This window comes from Stenella coeruleoalba, assembly GCF_951394435.1.
Source record: "Stenella coeruleoalba genome assembly, chromosome: 2".
Taxonomy (NCBI): Eukaryota; Metazoa; Chordata; class Mammalia; order Artiodactyla; family Delphinidae; genus Stenella; species Stenella coeruleoalba.
The window spans coordinates 30,867,079-30,888,911 of record NC_137147.1 but is presented as its reverse complement, the minus strand read 5'-3'; the positions used below and the strand labels follow the sequence as shown (position 1 = coordinate 30,888,911).

General features: G+C 44.8%; 1 protein-coding gene across 2 annotated transcripts in view; it reads right to left on the bottom strand.

The window, feature by feature from the left end:
* Window positions 1-13,970, bottom strand: part of MAP3K9 (mitogen-activated protein kinase kinase kinase 9) — a 73,536-nt gene extending 59,566 nt beyond the window's left edge. For both annotated transcript variants that reach the window (XM_079914263.1, XM_079914262.1), the window contains exons 1-2: window positions 13,075-13,970; window positions 5,456-5,869 (exon numbers count right to left, since the gene is read on the bottom strand). In XM_079914263.1, coding sequence (XP_079770389.1) covers window positions 5,456-5,869; window positions 13,075-13,477 — 817 coding nt within the window. In that variant the 5' untranslated portion in view covers window positions 13,478-13,970. The remainder of the gene's footprint in view (window positions 1-5,455; window positions 5,870-13,074) is intronic.
* Between the last annotated feature and the right edge of the window lie 7,863 nt (window positions 13,971-21,833).

The following is a 21,833-nucleotide window of genomic DNA, read 5'->3' as shown; positions in this document are numbered from 1 at the left end:
GGAGTGGCCTGTTCCTGCAGCACCTGGCAGCCTGCACCTGGCCACAGGGGAGACATCGGCCAGTGACAGTTATTCGGGCCTGGCATCCGGGAAGGGTGTGGGGAAAGAAGAGGGCAGGGGCGTTAGAGGTTGGAAACGAATGCCCTGTAAAAAATGCCACCCTTGGCGCCTGAAACAGGTTGACATGAGGAAGGATCAAGGGCCTGGAGATTATGAGGAGGAAAAGCAACTTCCACGCGAGTGAGGCACAAGGGATGTCCTCCAACAAGACAAGGGGAACCTTTACCCTCCGAGATCCTGCAAGTAGACTAATTCAAGCGATACTTTCTTCACTCATTCATTCATTCATGTGCCTGGAAGCTAAAGATAGAAAATCCATTTGGAGATGTAGCAGGTGCTCCTGACAGCACAGGCAACAAAGAGAGGAGGCCGGGGGATGCGACAGGGCAGCGGGCTGCAGGCCAGCACGGTTTCGATCTGTCCTTCAATGGCCTGTGCTGGGTAGAGCCTGCACTCACTTCACCATCATGCCCACCACGCCCGACAGCGTTACACCGGTGCTTCCCAGACTATGGGCCCTGAATGCAAGGCATCTGAGCTTGCAGCCACTGGACTAGCGGCTCTGGTCCCTTGTCCCCCTGGCATTCTTCTGCATACTATCAGGTCATCTAGATTTAGCACCAAATGACTACTTAGCATTGACTCCAGTGACAGGCCAGTGGGAAGGAGAAGTGGCCGGGTTTGAGTCGAGCACAGGAAAGTGAGTAGGGTTTGGATAGGCAGAGAGACGAGGCGAGGGTACTCCTGAAAGCAAGGTTATTCCCATAGCAACAGTAAGTGTGATGAGGGCCCAGTGGTTGGGAAGTAGCACACAGTGTATTCCAGGGGAAGGAGGAAACCGGCTTGGCTTAAGGGGGAAATGCCTTCAGAGGAAGAAGAGGGCGATAAGGCAGCAAAGACCCAGTAGAAGTTTACGTTGACATTTGAAAAGAGGAAGGCAGGGATGGCTAGTCCCAAACCAAACACGGTTCACCGCTCACCTCTGCTCTTCCGGCTATGAAATTAAGAATGAGTTCATCTCACGTCAATGAAATGTGGATGCTCCCTGTGCGCAGAGGAATATTATTCCTAATTATATAAAACTAAAGCACTACAGGGTCACACAAAATAAACAGGGGGGCAGTGAAACACCCTGGCTGCCCCACTGCAGAGTGCCGGCAGCAGTGCAGCCATGAGGAGTCAGACCTGGGCCCAACATCTGGTCTTAGGACTGGCAGTGACAGCCTAGAGAACTGGCTGCCCACTCGGACCCTCCACTTCCTCATTTGTAAAATAAAGACATTCACAGTCTTCACTCTGCAGGGCTGCTGTGAGAATCAGATGAGAAGCCACATAAAATGCCTAAGACAGTGCCTGACCTAAAGAGAGCACTCAATAAGCATTAGTTGCTTCTTGTGGTTATTATTATACAGGGGTTTGGTGGTGGTTATTATTATTACTATTATTACTATTATTATTATTTAGGGCTTTGGTTATGATGATGATTAGACAGCGGTTTGGTTTAGTTAATATACTGTATCTAAATAGTGGAATAATGTAAAACCTATAAATATCTTGTGGTAGAAGACCATTTATTTAATAAGAAAGTGGTCACAGTACACCAAGCAGTCGGGGGCAGTGGGGAGGGGAGAAAGCACACTACAAGCAATGGACTTCTTAGGGTCTCCTGGGTAAGATTTAGGGGTGAAAACAAATATGGATAAATGCCAAAAAAATGGAAAAACATACATTGTGTTTAGCTCTATGTTCTTCTGTGCTTTCTAAGGGGAGGAAAGAAGTTATTTAATAATAAAATAAAAGTAATAACACTAGCTTCACTTGGAGTAAGGCTTTTCATTTTCCAAAGCTTTTTCACATATCTCAATTTTATACTAATTTTATTTTTAATGGCCCCTATTAAACTGCTATTCTGCCAAATGCCCTTAAACCAAAATCCTGAAATCCACTTATCTACCCCCAAAAGGACAATCTTTCCACGAAAAGACCATCTTTCACTAACACCTTTGCTAACAATCAAGTAGCTGGTTTTCCCCAACGTGAGGAGCAGAGACACATAAATCCACTTTTATAGCCAGGGCTTTAGTGAGTAGTTTCAGGAAGAGATGTTTAAGTTAACGATGCACTGTAATAAAGTAGTAGAAACCATCAGTTAAATCAGGGGTCTGAGCCACACGTCCCAGGGCCTGGCTAACCCTGCTCGTTTGGCTCTAAGATGCTCCACATCTAGGATGACACATCCTCCCAATGCATGTCCCCAGATTCCGTGGTAAGACTGCCAGCTGCTTCCCCACCAGCCGTGTTCTCTCTCTTCCTTGGTAACAGACCCTGATTATTAGCTAGGCTCCACACCACCCAGAATAAAATCCTCCATCTCCCAGCAGCCCCTGCGCTAGCCATGGCTGTGGGACTCCATCCTGGCCACTGAATACATGCAGATGCGTTGTGCTGGACTTCTGGGAAGTTAATGGGAGTCGACTCAGCCACAGGAGCAGCTTCTTCTGTGCTTCTGCTTTTCCTGCTCCTTCAGGCTTGTGACTTGGACCAAATAACTGGCATTTCACCAGCCATCTTGGACCATACGACAGCCCCAAGATGCAAACCATGGGATGATGGAGAGAAAAACAGGAGCCTGGGTCCCTGATGACATGTGGAGGTGCTCTAAAACCCCATCCCGGCCTTCTTTTCAAAGACAACTTACTACAGATGATATGAACGTAGGATATTATATGCTATACACATCTGGCAGACAGCACATGACTTTTTTAAGTGGGTCATCAGGATAATGAAGCATTTTAATAAATCACTTTTTTACTGAACCTTTTGTAACAGCTAGATGTTTATCACCAACTACTTTCTTTTTACACAAAGACAGCCCCCCATATACTTCACTCTTTTCTCTAGTGGTTCGAAGTCAACTAATACATATAATTCACAGAATTCTGCCCTCACGTGACTGTGATCAAAATCCAACTCTCTGGAGCCCCTAATAAAAACCAAGAGAACCTGGCCAGTATCCCCAGGTTTGCAAAACACAAAGAAGTTATGACACTCAGACTGGAGGCAAACAAGCAGCATAACATTTCTAAAATGATTTTCAAGTCATGCACACACAGCAATGGAGCAAGAGCAATGGTGTCATCAGGGCTCATGTTGGATAAATTCAATCCCAGGCAAACACCCGCCCACAGACAAATGTCAAGGAGCCACCCCAACTCACATGTGAGATTTATAGCAGGCATTAACATCAGCACCACCCATGCAGCCCAGGGCGCTATGGACATTTCAGGGCCTCAACTGTCTTGACGAGGTCCTTTAAAATACTGCCCTATGTGTAAGTCCAACTCCTACCACCATACACTATACCTGAAGGTCCCCCTCAGCAATCCTAAAACCCACGTAAGGTCAAAGAAGGACCAGGGCTTTGTCTCCAGGGTGACAGAACGACATTCAGGTCCCTTGTTGTCTCCTGCAAACAGCATAACCTCGGCAAGTTAGCTTTTCCTTCACAAGAGCCTAGACTTCTAAACGCAGGCCACAAAAGGTAAAACCTTGTACTTACATCTTGAAATGACACCCAGATTTAAAACTTCGCAGAGGAAATTATTAACTTTTACTATCATCCTAGCCCAAGTTTTTAAATGGGCTCAATTACATAAGGTTAGTGCACTTAGCCTTATCTCCCAGATAAGGATGTAAGAAAACATTTTAAAATTCAGCTTCTATATCACATTTTCTACCAACACATCCGCTTGTGCTTACCCCATCACCCAATGCAATCTCTAGGTAGAAATTATTTTGAGAAGCGGGTCACCAAAAATTTTAACTTATTTAATACATTTATAGAACAGGATTTTGCAGGAGGGATGAGAATAATCATACAGTAAAGAGATAGAATATGGCAGAAGGAAAAGAGAGACCAGATTTTATTTTATGCAACATAAATCCTTCACATGCATTACGTCTAAAATACATATCTAATGCTCCATACTCTCACAAGGATGAATCGTGCTTTTATTAAGGGGGAAGATGGTGCAGGCAGAAGAGGTCAGGGTAATCAATGCTATTTTAAAGTAAACCAGAAAGTATACTTGTGTATATATAGGCCATATATGCTTTTTATTTTTATTTTATTTTATTTTATCTTCTGGCCGCACCACAAGGCATGTGGTACCTTAGTTCCCTGACCAGGGCTCGAACCCGTGCCCCCTGCAGTGGAAGGAAGCATGGAGTCCTAACAACTAGACCGCCAGGGAAGTCCCCACATATGCTTTTTAAATGTCTGGAAAAATATGCCAAATGTAATGCTTATACCACTGGGAGGAAAACATTATGGGTGATCTTTCTCTTCTTTTTGTTTATCTACACTTTCTAATTTTTGTACAACAAAAACACTTACTACCTATGTAATTTAAAACGTATTTTTTAAAGTTAACAGATTCACAATAGCGTCAACAGGAAAATAAGCCACATCTGGAACAGCTCGGGACAGAACAAAGCCTGAAGGATTTCTGGGCTCAAAGCTGAAGGATGCAGACAGTGAAGTTCCTGGGGCCCCAAAGTCCTAACGCCCTCCTCTCTGGACAGGATGCTCAATGTGATTTTAAGCATATGCCATTTAGCAAACCGTATCCTCTCTACCATGCAGTTTAGGCGAGGGAAAGTCTAAATTACCACACAAAAGCAGCATCCTCCCAGCGCCTGCTGATTCAGCCAAGGGAAGAGACTGAAGTTTCTACCAACTCGCCATTTAATTATGGGTAACACTCGCTTTACAGTCCAATTTATGGGTCCTAGATGTTTAGTAAAGTTACCTCTCAGTTCCCTGCTATTAAACACTGGGCAGTTATGACAATTAATTAATACCACCCCAAGGCTACCAGGAGGGCTGTAGTTCTCTACCAGCCAGGCCGCACTCTCCAAGTTGAAATGGCCACCTGAATGGGCCTCCCAGCTTGAACAACATGCCCCTTCTGGCTTATACCCCTTCTCTGGTGGGGACCTCAGGTTGGGGAGTTAGGTAGAAATGCAAACAGGTGGTATTGGTTTGCTTTACCTGTTGCTCCACCGAAGAGGAAAACCCCCTTTGTGATCACAGGCACCCTTCCTCAAGTGGAAAAATAAATCTATATGTTTTGTTTGCACAGTACATCAGAATTACATACTGCCAACCACGCCTGCTCACGAAAGCTCAGAATTATCCCAGCCCCCTCCGGTGCCTCATTCTTCTCCTCCTAAACCAATTTTTCCTGGCATTCATCCCACCCCCTACATCTCAAGTCAAGGAGGGACTGGTTTTAAGCAAAGCGTTTCACTGCCCCCTAAGATTCCTGAGGAATCCACTCCAACCGAAGCCATGGACTGAGTCTGAAAGCGCTTGTAAGCTCTCCGTACTCACTGTTGCTGGATTTAAGGTCGCGGTGGATGATGGGGACAATTGCCTCATCATGTAAGTAGTTCATCCCTCTGGCAATCTGCACGGCCCAGTTCACCAGGATGTCTGGGGGAATCCTTTTCCCAGATAACACTCTGTTCAAAGGCCCTCCACGAGCAAACTCCATGACCAAGCAGAGGTTGGGCTCCTTCAGACACACCCCCCTAAGGGCAATGATGTTGGGATGCTTCAGCATGGCGAAGAGCTTGGCCTCCTGGCGAACATTCTCTATGGTCTGGCTGATGTCCTCGTCCGGGTCGTGGCGAGCTGCTTTCACGGCGACCTCATCCCCTATCCAGAAAGCACGGTAGACCTTCCCAAAGCCCCCGATGCCAATAATCTCTTCCAGGGTTAGCTCCGCAAAATCAATCTCTAACACTGAGAAAGAAAAGAAAAAAAGAAGCAAGTCAAAAAAATGTGAAAAACACCATTTTATCACCCATTTACCTGGGTGGGTAAACACAGCAAGTTGTCTGTGCACTTAGATTTTCTGTCTTCTCACTGTAAACTCCCTAAAGACAGGAAATGTGATTCACTTTTTTTCTGTTACGTTATCCTTAGCGACTAGCACAGAGCAGGCATTCAATGCGTACTCATGAAATAAGTTCCACTTGGGAATTCACGCAGAATCCTGTACCGAGGGCAACCATTCTAACTAAAAGGAAAATTGGGGGAGATCATTTTCATGAGACTTATTCACATTTCACTGTGTACATACTGGGTAGCGAGAAGCATAAAATCCAGTGCCGCGGCAGACACACAACAACCAGACCCCTTTAGTAGCGGTATGATCCAAAGATGAGGAAAATCACTGATTCCCACCGCAGGACAGGGATTAAGGGCGAGTGGGGAAGGGATTCTCAAGGAAGGAAACATTTGAAATGGGCCCTAGAGAATGAGTGGGAGGGATCTCATCAGGCAATGCCGATCAGGGTGGAGAAGGACAATCCAGGTAGAGGGAAGGTCACGAGCAAGAACCGTGGGGCATGGAGAACATTCACAACAGCCAAGACGTGGAAACAACCTAAATGTCCATCGACAGATGAATGCAGAAAGAAGATGTGATACATATACACACTACTGTATATAAAATAGATAACTAATTAGGACCTACTGTATAGCACAGGGAACTCTTCTCAATACTCTGTAATGACCTACATGGGAAAAGAATCTAAAATAGAGTGGATATATGTATACGTGTAACTGATTCACTCTGCTGTACAGCAGAAACAACACAACATTGTAACTCAACCATACTCCAAAAAAATTAAAAAAAAGAACAAATAGCATTTAGTTGAAAAAAAAAAAGATGTGATATATATACACAATGGAATACTACTCAGCCATAAAAAATGAAATAATGCCATTTACAGCAACATGGATGGACCTAGAGATTATCACCGTATGTGAAGTAAGTCAGACAGAGAAAGACAAATACCATATGATGTCACTTATATGTGGAATCTAAAATACGACAGAAATGAACTTATCTATGAAACAAAAACACAGATACAGAGAACAGACTTGTGGTTGCCAAGCAGAGGGTGGGGGAGGGAAGGATTGGGAGTTTGGGATTAGCAGATGCTAGCTGGTATATATAGAATGGATAAACAACAAGGTCCTACTGTATAGCACAGGGAACTATATTCAATATCCTGTGATAAACCATAATGGAAAAGAATATGAAAAAGAATATATATGTATATCTGAGTCACTGTGTTGTACAGCAGACATTAAACACAACATTGTAAATCAACTGTACTTCAATAAAAGGAAAAAAGAAAAAAAGAACATAGGCCATGAGAGTATATGGCCTATCAGGAACTGCAGGGAGTCCAGGGCAGCTGGATTATAAGCACTAGGGTAGATGAGGCTCAAAGCCTTGCTGGGGTCAGCCAGGTCATGAAATGTTGTTAAAGCCATTCTGAGGGGCTTAAACTTCACACTGTAAACGGTAGGAGTCATGTATCTTTAAGAAGGAGAGTGTTGTCAGTCTTGTGACTTAGAAAGGAAACCAACTCCGGCAGCCATGTGGAATATAACAGCAAACGGAGGCCACTGCAGGAACCCCGGAGCACAAGCACAAGGGTCTGAACCTCAGCAGCCATGATGACAGGAGGAAAAAGTAAGGAGGAAATTGGGAGATCTTCAAAACTTGGCTCTACCAAGACCTGGTGACTAAGATGCTTGAGGAAGGAGTCTCCTAGGCAACATCTTACCCCAGCAGTAACCTGGGCCACAGGTCCACCCCTGAGATTTCCAGTATCACACCCAACCACTCATTCCCCGTCCCAAATCCAGAGCTTGAATCTACGGTACTACGATTCTATCTTTAGCTCTGCTTAGAAAGGCTTCCGTGGATAGTTAATAATAACCACCAGTGATGATAAACCTTGGGCTAGATACGGTGCTGCTATACGAGCCAAGTGCTATTTCATGTTTCTCTCATCAAAACCCTATTCTCTGTCTTCTAAGTCTCTTTCTTTGTCTTTACCTAGCTGACTCATAGGCATCCCTCAGGTCTCAGCTTAACCATCAATCTAATAGAGGAACTTTTCCTGACCCCCCGACTAAATGAGGTCAGGCCCGAGTCAAGCACTTCCACAGCAGTCTCTATTTGGCAAGACTCAACAAGGTTATAATTACTTGTTCATCGCCTATCGTCCTGCTAGACTGTGAGATGCACAAGGGTGGATCCTGTCTGCCTTACTCACCACTGTCCTTATCGTGCCAAATATTCAGCTGGTGACCAAAAGACAGGGAAGTAAAATGAGGGAAAAAATCTATCTCAGTATGAAATAAACCAAACTCAGATCTGGGGGGAAGAAACTGAATTGGACCTCCTGAAACAAATACAGAGAATAGTCACACTTTGCTAAAAAAAATAAGAACACAAAGATATATTTCTGAACTCTTGGCAAGACCAAAAGAGGAACTGCCCACCGCTGACTGTTCTCTTCCATTCTCAGCCAGCTCCATGAAGCCTTCATTCTCCATTCAGATGCTGGTGGGGCTCAAAACTCTGTTTTTGCTTAGCTATAGCACTTCTATCCTATCTAGGGCTGATCATTTGTATTTTGTAATGCACCCAGCAGTCTGCACAAAGGAAACTCTTAGGAAAACTTAGTTGGACTGCCTTTAGGTATACAAAAGATTATCACCTCATCTAGCACTCTTTTTGAAGAATAAATGGTGTGGCAGGTCCTGCAGACTAGCAGTCAGCATCCATTCTACAATCCTCCAGCACACCTTTCAGTACGACAGAGGTCAGAAAGCTAAAACACTACATTTTCCAGACTCCTTGACAGAGTGCTGGTTAGCCAATGAGATGCACAAGATTCAGAAGGCAGAAGTGAGACGGAGACCATCTCCTTGCTGCTGCTTCTGGCAAGCATGGCTGTGGAGAAGTGGGGTTTTTCCTGCAATAGCATGTCGATGTCCAATTAGCTCTGTGGATGTGGAAAGGAATGTTGCAAGGCCAAGCAGTCACCTAATCGGACAGCAACTACAACAAGGTGTTTGAGAAGTCAGCAGCTTCAATGGCAACTCCTGATTCTGTACCATCTCAGTTAGAGAAGCAGCAGCTTGCCTGGTGGGCCAGGTCTGCAATGTTCTGGGAGTTGGTCCTCTAGGTCCAGCCGACAGCCCCTTCTCCCCAGCCTTCCAAAAAAATCTATAAGCAACTAACTTCTTGTGCTAAATCATTTTCTGCTTAAAATAGCTTGAGTGTTTCTGGGTCCTAAAATGAATCCTGACTGATTACTAATTCTTGCCTTATCTCATCTATATGAATGAGAAAAATATGCCAATGTCAAAGAGAGATTAGAAACCCTCTTGGAGAAAACTGTAAGTTATCCTAGGAGTCCCCATGGTCATAGACGGAAGAAACACTTGTTTTTTCTGCCAGATTTTTCACTGATGAAAAGTTATGTGCCTTTTTAATAAATGTGCATTTACATACCTTATGTCCTCAACTGAATATCTGAATTCTCCTTAAGGGAATTAACTGTTGTATTTTCTCTTGTACCCACCCTCTTCTTTCCTCTGGTCTGAAGCATAGCTGTGAACACACAGGACGTGTTAGATATTTATTTAAACATATGGGGATTTAAAAGATGTGATTCTGAACCAGGGTGCTGAAAGGACAGCTCCTCCAATGGTATTTCACAGAAGGTAGAAAACCTCTGTGGGGAAGGCGAAGAAGCAATGATCTCTCTCTGGGTAGAACATAAACTCTCAGGTTCTTGCTATTTCGTCGAGGAAATATTATGACCAGCCTTCAGAAAAAGTACAGAACAGAGCTTACAAGAAGAAAGACAAAACAGTGGGGGATGTGGGGAGGGTCCTTTCTTTTCCCTTCCCTGCTAAGAAGTCCCTTTGGATAGAAACTAGACCTTCACTGCAGCTGCGAGGATGTGGGACTCTCCTCCCTTTCCCTGCCCCAGTCAAGACCTGGTTGTAAGTAAGAATCAGGTCAACTCTCACACAGCACATTTTTCAGTTTCTGTGGAAGAATATTTCCAGGAATATCAGGAACAAAACCTTATCTCTTTCAGTCTTGGAGTCAAGATGTTATTCCCTCTCAATTATATCCCTGGAAACTAAATATACAGGCACATTCTGGTGAGTTTGGGGCAAGTGAATGGTACATACCTCACTCATTTAAAAATCTTAAGTATGTCTGAAAATACATCCTTATATTGCTAGTGAAGGCAAGAAAAAGAAATGTAAATTAGTAATATCCTTAATTTATGCCCTGCTTGAAAACTGACACAACTCTCCTGTAAGAGAAGCTTTTTTGTAATACCTAGGGTTATATATCTCTGAAGATGATACATTTGGAACTTTACATTTTCCATCTTTCACTAAAATAAAGAAGATGAGCAAGCTCCTGGGTTATTTATATTTGTCAGCCCCGTGGAGAGCTAAACTCTGATACCTACATTGGAGAGGATAAAAGCGCTCTATAAACGTTAGATGATTTATAATATCACTCTTACATGCTTTCTTTGTCACAAGATTTAGTAATTTCCCCCTCTTCCGTTTTGATTAAAGTTTGAAACAGAAGTTTCACTTTGAAAAGCAGTATTTGAAAGTAAAACTGAACATTATTACTTCACTTTGTGCCTTCTATTCACAATCTAATATCAAAATTCATGTCCCAGAGAGGAAGTTGGAAAAAAGTAACTGGGGAAAAGTTGTCAGAGGCTCAATTTCATTCTAAGTCTCTGGAGACCAGGTCAACAATCACCTTTATTTTCTGAGTGACACGAAATGAACCAGTGGACACAGCATACAGACCAGAGGCCCTTTATCAGATCACCAAGATTTGCTCAAGATTTCCTTGAGCAAAGCACTGCACTGAAATTATATATTTACATCACCAATTTCCCTCACGTGTGACTTCTAAGTACCTCCTCATCTTCTCATTTCCTTATCCCCTGGTATTTAACACAGTATCTCTCTTTCACTAGGCACTCTAATTGGTTTTTGACTAGAATTAAATTTTCTGAATTATCAAAAATTAATTCCAGTCAAGATCAGAATTTAGTGTGGCTAAATAAAATAACTTACCAAGACCTTCAAATGCTGTTGTTCAAGTCAATTCTTTCAATAAGTACAAGGTACTTCCTACTTTCCCATCATCTGAGTTTTAGATATCAGAATCTACTCTCTCCAAGGTAAGTTTTGTTACAGTCTGGGTGAAGTCCTGGGCACCCAATGGAGAAGAAGCTTCTAAAGTGGCACAGTGTAGACCTGCCTGGCTTTCTGTGCATGGGCTCTTCCCACCTAAGTCACATTCGCTCCTGACTGCTCTCACAGCAGCGAGCACAAGATATTAAAGAAACTCAGCTCCCGTTCATGAACCTCACAGAGCTCTTCTACTCTGATATTAGCTGTCTCTGAAAAAAAAAAAAAAAATCACCAAACCTCACCCACAAAGACCCTCAAAATCTGACACGTTTAAAACTACATTGTTTTCTAACATGCCAGGCCAACATCTCTTCCGGTATGTGACCAAGTTCATCTTCAACACTATTTGAGGCATTATCTGCTAGGACCCTTAGCCTTGATCTTTCCAGCACTAAGGCAAAAAGGTGTAACACCTAGGAACAACTTAAAGTAATTTGTCACCTGCAGGTATTATAAAGATTAACTGTAGAAGGAGGAAGTTTTAAACTGAATAAGAGGGAGAGAGAAACAAAGGAAATTAAACATTTGAACATCAATTTGATAGTCAAAACACCAATAAAAAAAGGACAGGAGAAAAACAAGAGGTTATGATTTTGATATTAATAAATGGTATTTAATAAACATCTTAAGATATAATTGTTCAGGTGAAAATAAGTTACAGGACCAGAAAAATAACTGTTACAAATAAAATTTTAAAATTAAATGTTTAAAGTTGGCCCTTGGTAATGACTTTTTTAAATGAGCTAAGAGACAAAGTATACAAAATATGGAATAAACAATGATATAAGTGAATTAACAATACTTTTTTTAACAGGAAAGAAATTACGGAAACCCTCAAATACAAAATAGTGTAAACTGCACCGGAAGATACTTACATCTTTCTTCTAAAACCACCTAGCATCACTGATTAAAGGATTCTAATGGCAATTTAACTCCTTTGAAAAACAAAGAAAATTTCATTTCAGGGTGTGGAAAAGGGGAGCTCCTGGGAAACTGGTGAAAACAGGACCCTAGAAGAAAGGCCCTGGGAGGGACCCCTGGGCATGGTTCCCCTGAGATTTGGCAAATACCAAATATAGGCGAGGATCTAGGGTGAGAAGAAAGGAGAAGATATATTGTCTGGGTGTCAAGGCCCTGGGACTTAGCCACTATATCTTGTGCTCCTGATCTCTCATGGGGGAATGACATACTTTTCCCTTGCTAATCATTTCTCCACTCATCACCTGCCCCTACAGACAGACACACACACACACACACACACACACACACACCCTTATAGCACATTATTTGCTGAGACTCCTTAAGGGACCACTTTTTAAATACAAGATTAGGATCCAAGAAGTCAACACCGTATTTCAAAGATACTTCAGCCTTGAGTTCACATAGGCTTCCGGGACTTGTGAGCCAGCCCAGCCCTGCGGGAGACACCCCCGTCTCCTTTAAAGCAAATGCCTTTCAGGGGCGGGGACAGGCGGTAGAAGAGGTCGGGAAGGTCCCTGATTTGGGAACTAATGTTATGACAGAAACCACCAGCTTGCCTAAAATCCTTCCAGACTGGGGGGGTGGGGAGGTTGGAGACAGGAAGATTCTCCTGCTGGGGCTTCAAGATGTGGGATCAGGAGCTGCTGCTGAGGCGGTCGCGTGAAGGTGAAGAAGCCCAAGCGCCCGAGGTTCCAGGCGAGGCCTGCGGCATGTCTATCTTACTGATTGCACCCGCCAAAGCCCCTGCAGCCCGAGCCCGCGCACACACACACCCCCCCAGGTCAATCATTGCCCACCCAAGCTTAACCCTCGAGGAGGGCTCCCCTCCCCCTGCGACCACCCCAAGGCATCCATCATACCCCCCACCCCGCTCCCCGCCGGGCTCCCGGGCCCCGCCTTCGCCTTACACTGAATGGGCGGGTAGCAACTGGGGTCTTCGCCTCTGGGCTGGCAGCGGCTGGAGAAGGCGCTGCGCGGGGTCACGTAGTTGCTGGGGAAGATGCCCACCCGCTGGTTCAGCTGCCCGGTCCACCAGCCCTCGTCGCCGGACACCTGCGAGTCCTTGGACAGCACCTCTACCACGTCGCCCAGCCGCAGGGTCAGCTCGTCCTCGCCCGCCGCCTCGTACTCGAACACGGCCGTCCAGTAGGGCAGCGGCGCGTCGGAGCCCAGCTCCCTGGGGACTGCCGCCGCCGCCTCCTCCTCCTCTTCCTCCTCCTCCTCGGCCCCGGCCCCCGCTCCATCCTCCCCCGGCGGGGCTGCAGCGGCGGCGCTCGCCAGGCAGCCGAGAAGCGCTCTGGAGGGCTCCATGGAGCGGCCGATCCATAGGGTGCGGGGCTGCTGCCGCCCGCAGGAGCCGCCGCCGCCTATTGTTCATGCGGCTCCGCAGAGCTGGGGGGACCCCCCTCCCCCGACGGCGGCCGCAGGTAGGGGCCGGGCTGGCGGGGCGGGGAGAGTCGGCTCGCTAGGGCTGGGGCTGGGGCTGGCTCAGCGCGGCTACAAGTGCGCAGAGCGCGTAGTGCTCACCGCAGCATGGGGGCGCGGCGGGCCGGAGCCCCCGCCTTCGCGCTCGCCCCCTGGGGCGGCCTGGCCACCTCCGCCGCGGGTACCTGCTCGCGCAGCTGGTGCCCGGTGCCGCCAGCCGGCCGCCGCTCACCGCTCGGCGCCGCGCCCCGCCCCCTGCGCCGTCCGCACGCCCGGGACCACCTGACGCGGACCTGGCTCCGCCCCAGCCCTGCGGACCCTAGGAGGCGGGGCTTCACGGCGCCCGGGCCCGCCCCCGCACCATCCTGCCTTCCCATTGGCCGCCGCTGACCGGTCCGCAGGTTCCTCCAGCCGCGGTTGGGGCTGCCCCGCCAGCCGCCCGCCCCGCCCCTCTCCACCCCCTGCGCCTACGTCGCCCTCCCCCCCTCCTCCCTCCCCAACGTGCTGGCTCTCTCATTCTCAAACCCCAGGTTGACCCATTTCTCTCTCCCATTGGACCCCCGCATCTCCAACCATTGGTCCGAGGTACCTGTCCGTTTCCTGGGAGAGTTCAACACCGCCCGTCAGGAAGAGGCTGCGGCCTCATTGGGCGCCTGAGGAAGGATGGGTGGATACTCAAAGGTAAAGCCGAGCCCTCATTCAGACCAAAAAGGGTGAAGGAGACCGTTCCCTTTGTTTGCCGCTAAGAGGTAGGGATTCCACTGGGCAGCATCTGTGTTCCTCATCCTAAAGTGAGATTTTGAGAGTGAGCAGAGGAGAAGCGAGCTGGGTTGCGGGCCCCGGGAGAGCTCTTTCTTCTCCAGCGCCTTCTTACCTTTGGATTTTCCTTTCTCTCGGAGCTGCCTCTGCCCTAGTCCTACCAGGTGGATCAGCTTCCACTCCAGTCCGACTGAATTGCACCCCGACTCCTTCCGTAACCTTTCATCTAGTAAGACCTTCAGGCCCACTGGAATGTTCTTTAGAACTCTTAAAACTACAGTTCTCGCCTCTGTGAAGACTGCATACAGCTCGCCCTTTCCTAGGTTCCTGTAAGAAGATATTCCAATACCGCTGATTTTTAGAATTCAGACGAAAGACCACTTTACTGGAGCGCAAACTGAGGGTGGGACAGCGCAAACTGTCGGTGATGTGGGCTTGGTCTCTCTGAAGAGGCTCAGTTTCTCTACAAATCTTGGAATTTTTTTGCCTGGGGGGAATTGCACTTTGGATCACAGTGACCTTAACAGAAATCAGATTAAGAACCAAAGCTGAATATGTATCAAAACGATACTGCAGTTCATGAGCAAGGCTGACTTTTCTACATCCTTTCGTTGTCCTCCACTTCTCAAACATGAAAGAAAGAAAGAAAGGAAAGAAGAAAGAGATGGCCCCTAATATTTCTTCTGTGCTTTAATCCTTTCACGGCAATATAGATTTCCAGTGAGACGGTTCTCTGACATTTCAAAACAAGCCCATGCTGAGAGATCTAGCCTGATCTCTACTAAACTTTTCCCCTTCCATGGTAGGAATAGATCCGATTTATTTGGCATCCACTGAGTGTTTTTCGTCTAATTATAGCTTGGGGGTAATTGTTAGACACACTGAAGACAGTGGGACAATTTGGAAAGAAAGCCAGGGCTGGCATCTCCAGCTTTGCTGCCACCAGCTGCAAGATCTTGGGCAAGTACTCAACCGACTGGTCAACCTCAAAGTGAGGGGGTGGACTGGAAGATCTCCTATGATGTTGTAGGCCTGACATTCTGTGGTTTGTACATGAGTATGGCTACACTCATGTGTCCCACCCATTTCAGGCCTTGAAGAAGTTAGGGTAGAGTGCCATACCAAAGGTCAACTGCAGTAGGTCTTGAGAAAGAATTTCTGAGTAAATGCCCTAAAAGAGTGTTCAGATTCTTACTGTGCATAGGATCAGTGAACTGGAAAAGATATGGATGAGTCTTTGAGTAAACTCCCTAAATTTTGTTCAGAATAAAACTATGGCACTCCCAAACAGAAGAGATCAAGTAAGGAGGGGGTAGAGGTATTTCATGTTTTACAAAAGACCATAAGAAGAAAGGTTTTCTTGATAAAAATTTAATTTGGAGGAAGAAGGAATTTTCCAGAATGATGTAGACACACGGAGAGAAACAAACAGAAAAAAAAAAAAAACACTAAAAAGATATAGAGAAAAATTGTCAGTGGTGATCTCTTTCAAGTGGTAGGATTATGAGTAATTGGGCAATTTTTATTGTCACTTTGCTTATTGATAATTTTGTATGTTTTACTATACAGTTTTGATCTCTACTTCTTCCCCACCCAGAAAAGAAGAAAAAAAAATCCTTGATCCCTCTCAGTAGGAAAAGTCTAATTACCCACATAAGTTAAATCTTTCATGAAGTGTCATTCATCAAACATTTCAAGAAGTCATTCAGTAAATATTTGTTGAATGGATAAGTGCTAGGAATTCAAATGAGGGAATATCCTTCAGGCTAAAGCTGTCTAGCAGAAGTTGTCTAGCCAGGTTTCATGGAAGAGGCAGAACTAAAGCCAGTCCTGGAGGTGGATGTAGGGGAACAGGGAGGAACCTGCATTCAGGATTGGAGGGTGAACATGGACCCACCACAGAGGTGGGGAAGCCTGAGTAAGCCCAGGGATACAGTAAAAGGATGAGAAAGAACTCTGAAAAGATAGGTTGAGACCAGATTTGTCGAGGGCCTTGTAATTACTTGTTTCAGACAAGTAAATATTTAATTGACTATTTGTAATTATTTAATGTCTAGCTTGTTCACCATGAGGGCAGAAACCCTCTGGTTCTCCACAGTTATCCCAGCACCTAGAGGGCTCCTGGCACATAATTGTTTCTCAGTACATATTTGTGACTGAATGACTGACTTGAATACCAGGCTGAGAAAAAAAAGTCTGTGTTTGGTTTAGCAGATAAAAGTTTAGCCCTGAAAGCTTTTGAGTAGGGCTGGGAGGTGATCAAATGTTACCATCTCTGAGGATAAGAATAGATGAGGAATGGATGAGGAGGTGCTTAAGTCGGGCATCCAAAGGTGTATACAGCTTGATTAGTGGAGAATAGGAAGCGTGGAAATGGAAATTAATGCAGTGGATAGAAATCACAGAAATATCAGCTTGAGAAGAGGTAAGAGAGCAAAAAGGGAGTGATGGAAAAATAAACTTTACTAAATAAAAAAAGGGCAGATTGCAAAAGACTTTGAAAGGCAAGTAGAATTACCAAGATTTCACAACTATTAAGCAAGGGGTGACAAATGTCACCCCAAAAAGAATCATTTTCTCTACCACACTGAAAGGTATAGCATAAGGCAGGGAGAAAATAATAGCAATTGGTGATGTGGCTTGCCAATGGACTTATGTCAGAAGATCATGCTTTCTCCTGGCTCTGTCCTTTGAAATCCATGTGACTTGGGGCAGGGTACCTGTTTGAACCTCAGTTTCCTTATTTTTAAAGAGATGTAAAAATAGAACCTTATTTTTATAGAGGTTTGTAGGATTAAATGAGACAAGTCCTACAAGAGCTCTTAGCATGCTGCCTAGCACCCACTAGATATTAAACGTATTTATTTTCTTCTTTCTTCTACCCATCACACTCAGGAGCACTTAAGGGAAGTAATTAGTTAATTGCACCCTAGGAAACTGCAGAGGCTTCTTTTTTCTTTTTTCTTTTTTTTTGCGGTACGCGGGCCTCTCCCGTTGCGGAGCACAGGCTCCAGACGCGCAGGCTCAGCGGCCATGGCTCACGGGCCCAGCCACTCTGCGGCACGTGGAATCTTCCGGGACCGGGGCACGAACCTGTGTCCCCTGCATCGGCAGGCGGACTCTCAACCACTGCGCCACCAGGGAAGCCCTGCAGAGGCTTCTTGACTGAGAGTTAAACCAGGATTTTTCCCTTAAAAAAAAAAAAAAAGAAAGAAAGAAAAGGGAGAAAGAAGGAGGGAGAGGGAGGGAGAAAAAAACCAACAGGCATCATAGACTGATGATTAAAGTTTGGGGCCTTGGCTTTTAACTGAATCGGAATCCATACTCACTGTTTGCAATTACGCAAGTTAATCCCCTGGTCCCCCTAGCTCCCTCATCTGGAAATTGGGGATAATAACTATCTCACTGGGCTCCTAGAATGATTAAATGACAGGATGTATATTATGTGCTTAGCACGGAGTCTGTCAAGTAGTAGTAGTTATTATTATTTGAGCCTAAAGCATGATTTGGTAAATGAATATCACTCTCTCCTCAGGTCTTCTGGGAAGTATTTTAAATAAGTACTTTGGTGCTAAAATCCCTCAGGCAGATGTTCAGCTTTTCCAAGAGTCAGCCCACCCCTCTCACCTCTCACAGTACACCATTTCAGGAGAGGAGCCCTAGTTCCTGATTCATAAACCCCATTTGCAGTAATATGACATTCAGTAAATGTTTGGGGACAATGTGTGGTAGGGCTGATAGGACAGAAGTTGGAGCCAAACATTCGGGACCAAATCATTGTCAATGTCACTGTCATTGTCACTGTGGACAAGGCACTTCATTCCTCTGAGTCTCCATTTCATTTGTTATAGAATGAGGCTGTTTGGTTTGTTTTTTTTGTTGTTGTTTTTTGGGGGGGTTTTTTGCGGTACGCGAGCCTCTCACTGTTGTGGCCTCTCCCGTTGCGGAGCACAGGCTCCGAACGCGCAGGCTCAGCAGCCATGGCTCACAGGCCTAGCCGCTCCGCAGCATGTGGGATCTTCCCGGACCGGGGCACGAACCCGTGTGCCCTGCATTGGCAGGCGGACTCTCAACCACTGCGCCACCCGGGAAGCCCTAGAATGAGACTGTTTTGAGGATTAGATGAAGTCAGGAGGACTCCCTGCAGTACCTAATACATGATAGGTGCTCAATAAATTGTAAATGTTCTTATCACAATCGATAGTATTTTAATTCCTGTCTTCTGAGAGTTAATGGGGCTTGAAACAACAAAATGGTAAGAAATCTTCCCTCCTTTCTTCTCCCTTGCATCTCCTACAAAAACCTCAGTTCAGAAAACAACTGTACCATGGCAGCTCTTTGTTTATTTCTCTTTTTAAGATTTTTTTTTGATACGGACCATTTTTAAAGTCTTTATTGAATTTGTTACAATATTGCTTCAGTTTTGTGTTTTGGTTTTTTGGTCACGAGGCATGTGGGATCTTAGCTCCCCAACCAGGCCTCGAACCCACACCCCCTGCATTGGAAGGCGAAGTCTTAACCACCAGACCGCCAGGAAAGTCCCATGGCAACTGTTTAGAATGTCTCGTCTCTGGAGACCAAGTTGCATTTTAACAATGATCAGAGTCTTTTAATCAAGGAATAAAGATCAAATGTAATTTCTGCTTCTTTCAGCCTGGTTGCAGAGCTAGCCCCGTGGGACGGCTCTCTATGAAATTACACCTCTTACGACCATGCTGGGTCTGCAAGAATTTCATTTAAGCCTTTTAATCAGGGACCCCAAATAGGTCCAATCAAAAGAGAATTAAAGGGAAGATTATCTGTACAATTGGGGTTTTTGAAGAACATGAAATGACTGGGAAAATGATCACATAAAGTGGAAAGGAAAAAAAGATAGAAAACTATCTGTTGTAATCTTAAAAAAAATTTAAAGTAAATTGGATAAATCAAGAAAAAACTGTATATGTAATATATTTCTTATTTTATGGAATGTATATTTACATTAATATTATTGAAAGAAATATATCAAAATGTAAACTGGGCTTCCCTGGTGGTGCAGTGGTTAAGAATACACCTGCCAATGCAGGGGACACGGGTTCAAGCCCTGGTCCAGGAAGATCCCACATGCCACGGAGCAACTAAGCCCATGCACCACAACTACCGAGCCTGCGCTCTAGAGCCCGTGAGCCACAACTACTGAAGCCCGCATGCCTAGAACCCGTGCTCCACAAGAGAAGATCCCCACATACCGCATAGCCACTAAGCCTGTGCTCCACAACTACTGAGCCTGTGCTCTAGAGCCCGTGAGCCACAGCTGCTGAGCCCACACGCCACAACTACTAAACCCCACGCACCTAGAGCCCGTGCTCCACAACAAGAGAAGCCACAGCAATGAGAAGCCCGTGCACTGCAAAGAAGAGTAGCCCCCGCTTGCCGCAACTAGACAAAACCTGCGCACAGCAACAAAGACCCAACTCAGCCAAAAATAAATAAATTAATAAATAAATTTATTTTTTTTAACAATGTGAATAATTATCTCCAGTCTAGATGATTATCTCCAGTCTAGGAGTGATATTTTTTCTTTGTCCTGTACTATTCAGTATTTTCTACCATTAAAATGTACAGATTTTCTAATCAGAAAAGTATGTTATTATTAATGATCATTATGAAAAATTTTAAGGATGTGGAAATGTGCATAGTATAACAAATGAAAAAGTAGTGAAAAAATCCTTCATACAATACGATTACAAATGTGTGTGGGTGCATGCGTGCGTCTGTGTGCATCAAGTGTAGTACCCAAAATCTCATTATTAGTTATTTCTGAGCCGAGTGGTGGAGTATGGGTAATTTGCATTGCCTTCGTTTTACTTTTATTTTCCATATAGCTAAAATAACCATGCAATACTATTAGAATAAAGAACCACAAAATCTTTTTTTTTTTTTTTTGGTAATAATGAAATAGATTTCAAGCTGAAAGCATTATTGCGAGTTAGAGAGATGGTAGAGGAGGTAAAAAAGATAGACCCCGAGGATTACAATAATAATAATATTAATAACAATATTGATAATGACTCCTATGAATTGAGGGCACACTGCGAATGCCATCACTGTTTACAATCATTTTTATTTTTCAGAGTCTTTAATGACTCTTCCAAGCAAACAAAAATTCCTGGAATATAAACAGTCCATTGCTTGCCTATCTTTTCCACCTCCTGGAGGGAACATTCTTAGTTATATGCAGACAGACATGTGGCTAGGTACTTTTAGAACTATTCAGTAATTTAGCTTAGCTGTGGTCTTACTCACCTAACACAGGCATAGACTTCTTTTATTCTTCAGCTTTTCAAATCTCCGTCTTTAAATCATGTTGGTGACCAAGACTTAACTGAAACTTCAGCTCACTGTCTCGCTTTTGAGATTAATGCCTCCTTATCAGAAAAAATAAATCAATTTAAAGATTTTTGTTATTTCTTATTTAAATAAACCAGTAAGATCTGATGAATGAGCAACTCTCACAGTTGTTCGTGAAAAATAGATTTTATGAGAGCAGGAGCTGTGTAGTTACAGATGTGGTGCAGCAATGCCCTCTTAGAGACCATGGTGGACAACCTCGCCACCGTGTGGTATTGAGGAGTATGGCGGCCATATTTCTCTCTTTTTTAATGACATTTTTTTCTAGTTTTACACTTCTTTTTTAAGTAACTTTATTTATTTTTAATTTTGGCTGCGTTGCGTCTTTGTTGCTGCGCATGGGCTTTCTCTAGTTGCAGCGAGCGGGGGCTACTCTTCGCTGCGGTGCACAGGCTTCTCACTGTGGTGGCTTCTCTTGTTGCAGAGCATGGGCTCCAGGCACATGGGCTTCAGTAGTTGTGGCACGCGGGCTCAGTAGTTGTGGCACGCGGGCTCAGTAGTTGTGGCTTGCGGGCTCTAGAGCGCAGGCTCAGTAGTTGTGGCGCTCGGGCTTAGTTGCTCCATGGTATGTGGGATCTTCCCAGACCAGGGCTTGAACCTGTGTCTCCTGCATTGGCAGGCGGATTCTTAACCACTGTGCCACCAGGGAAGTCCCTAGTTTTACACTTTAAGTGCTGAAAGTAACCTTCGTGATCACTGGGTGGAGCCTCTTCAATTGTTGTGGAAACCAAAACCTAGACCATGGATATCACTGGGGCTTGAACCCAAATCTTCAGACCCTCTTCTGGCCCTTTCTTGCCACACAATTACTTCTAGTTCTTCGAGTTCGCTCAGAGACTAGCTGCATGTCATTTGCGGAGAAACTTAGCACCATCTAATGCAATAACTCAATTTTACATCCAAGGAAGCCCAAGTCTAGAGAGGACAAATTACTTGCTAAAGGGTCCACAGCTAATTCTGTGTCCCTTGTTTTTTATTCCATTCATTCATTTACTCACCAAACATTTACGCATGTGTCTACTATGTGACAGGCACTATTCAAGGCACTAGAGATACAATAGTGAACAAAAATAGACAAAAGGCCCTTCATAAA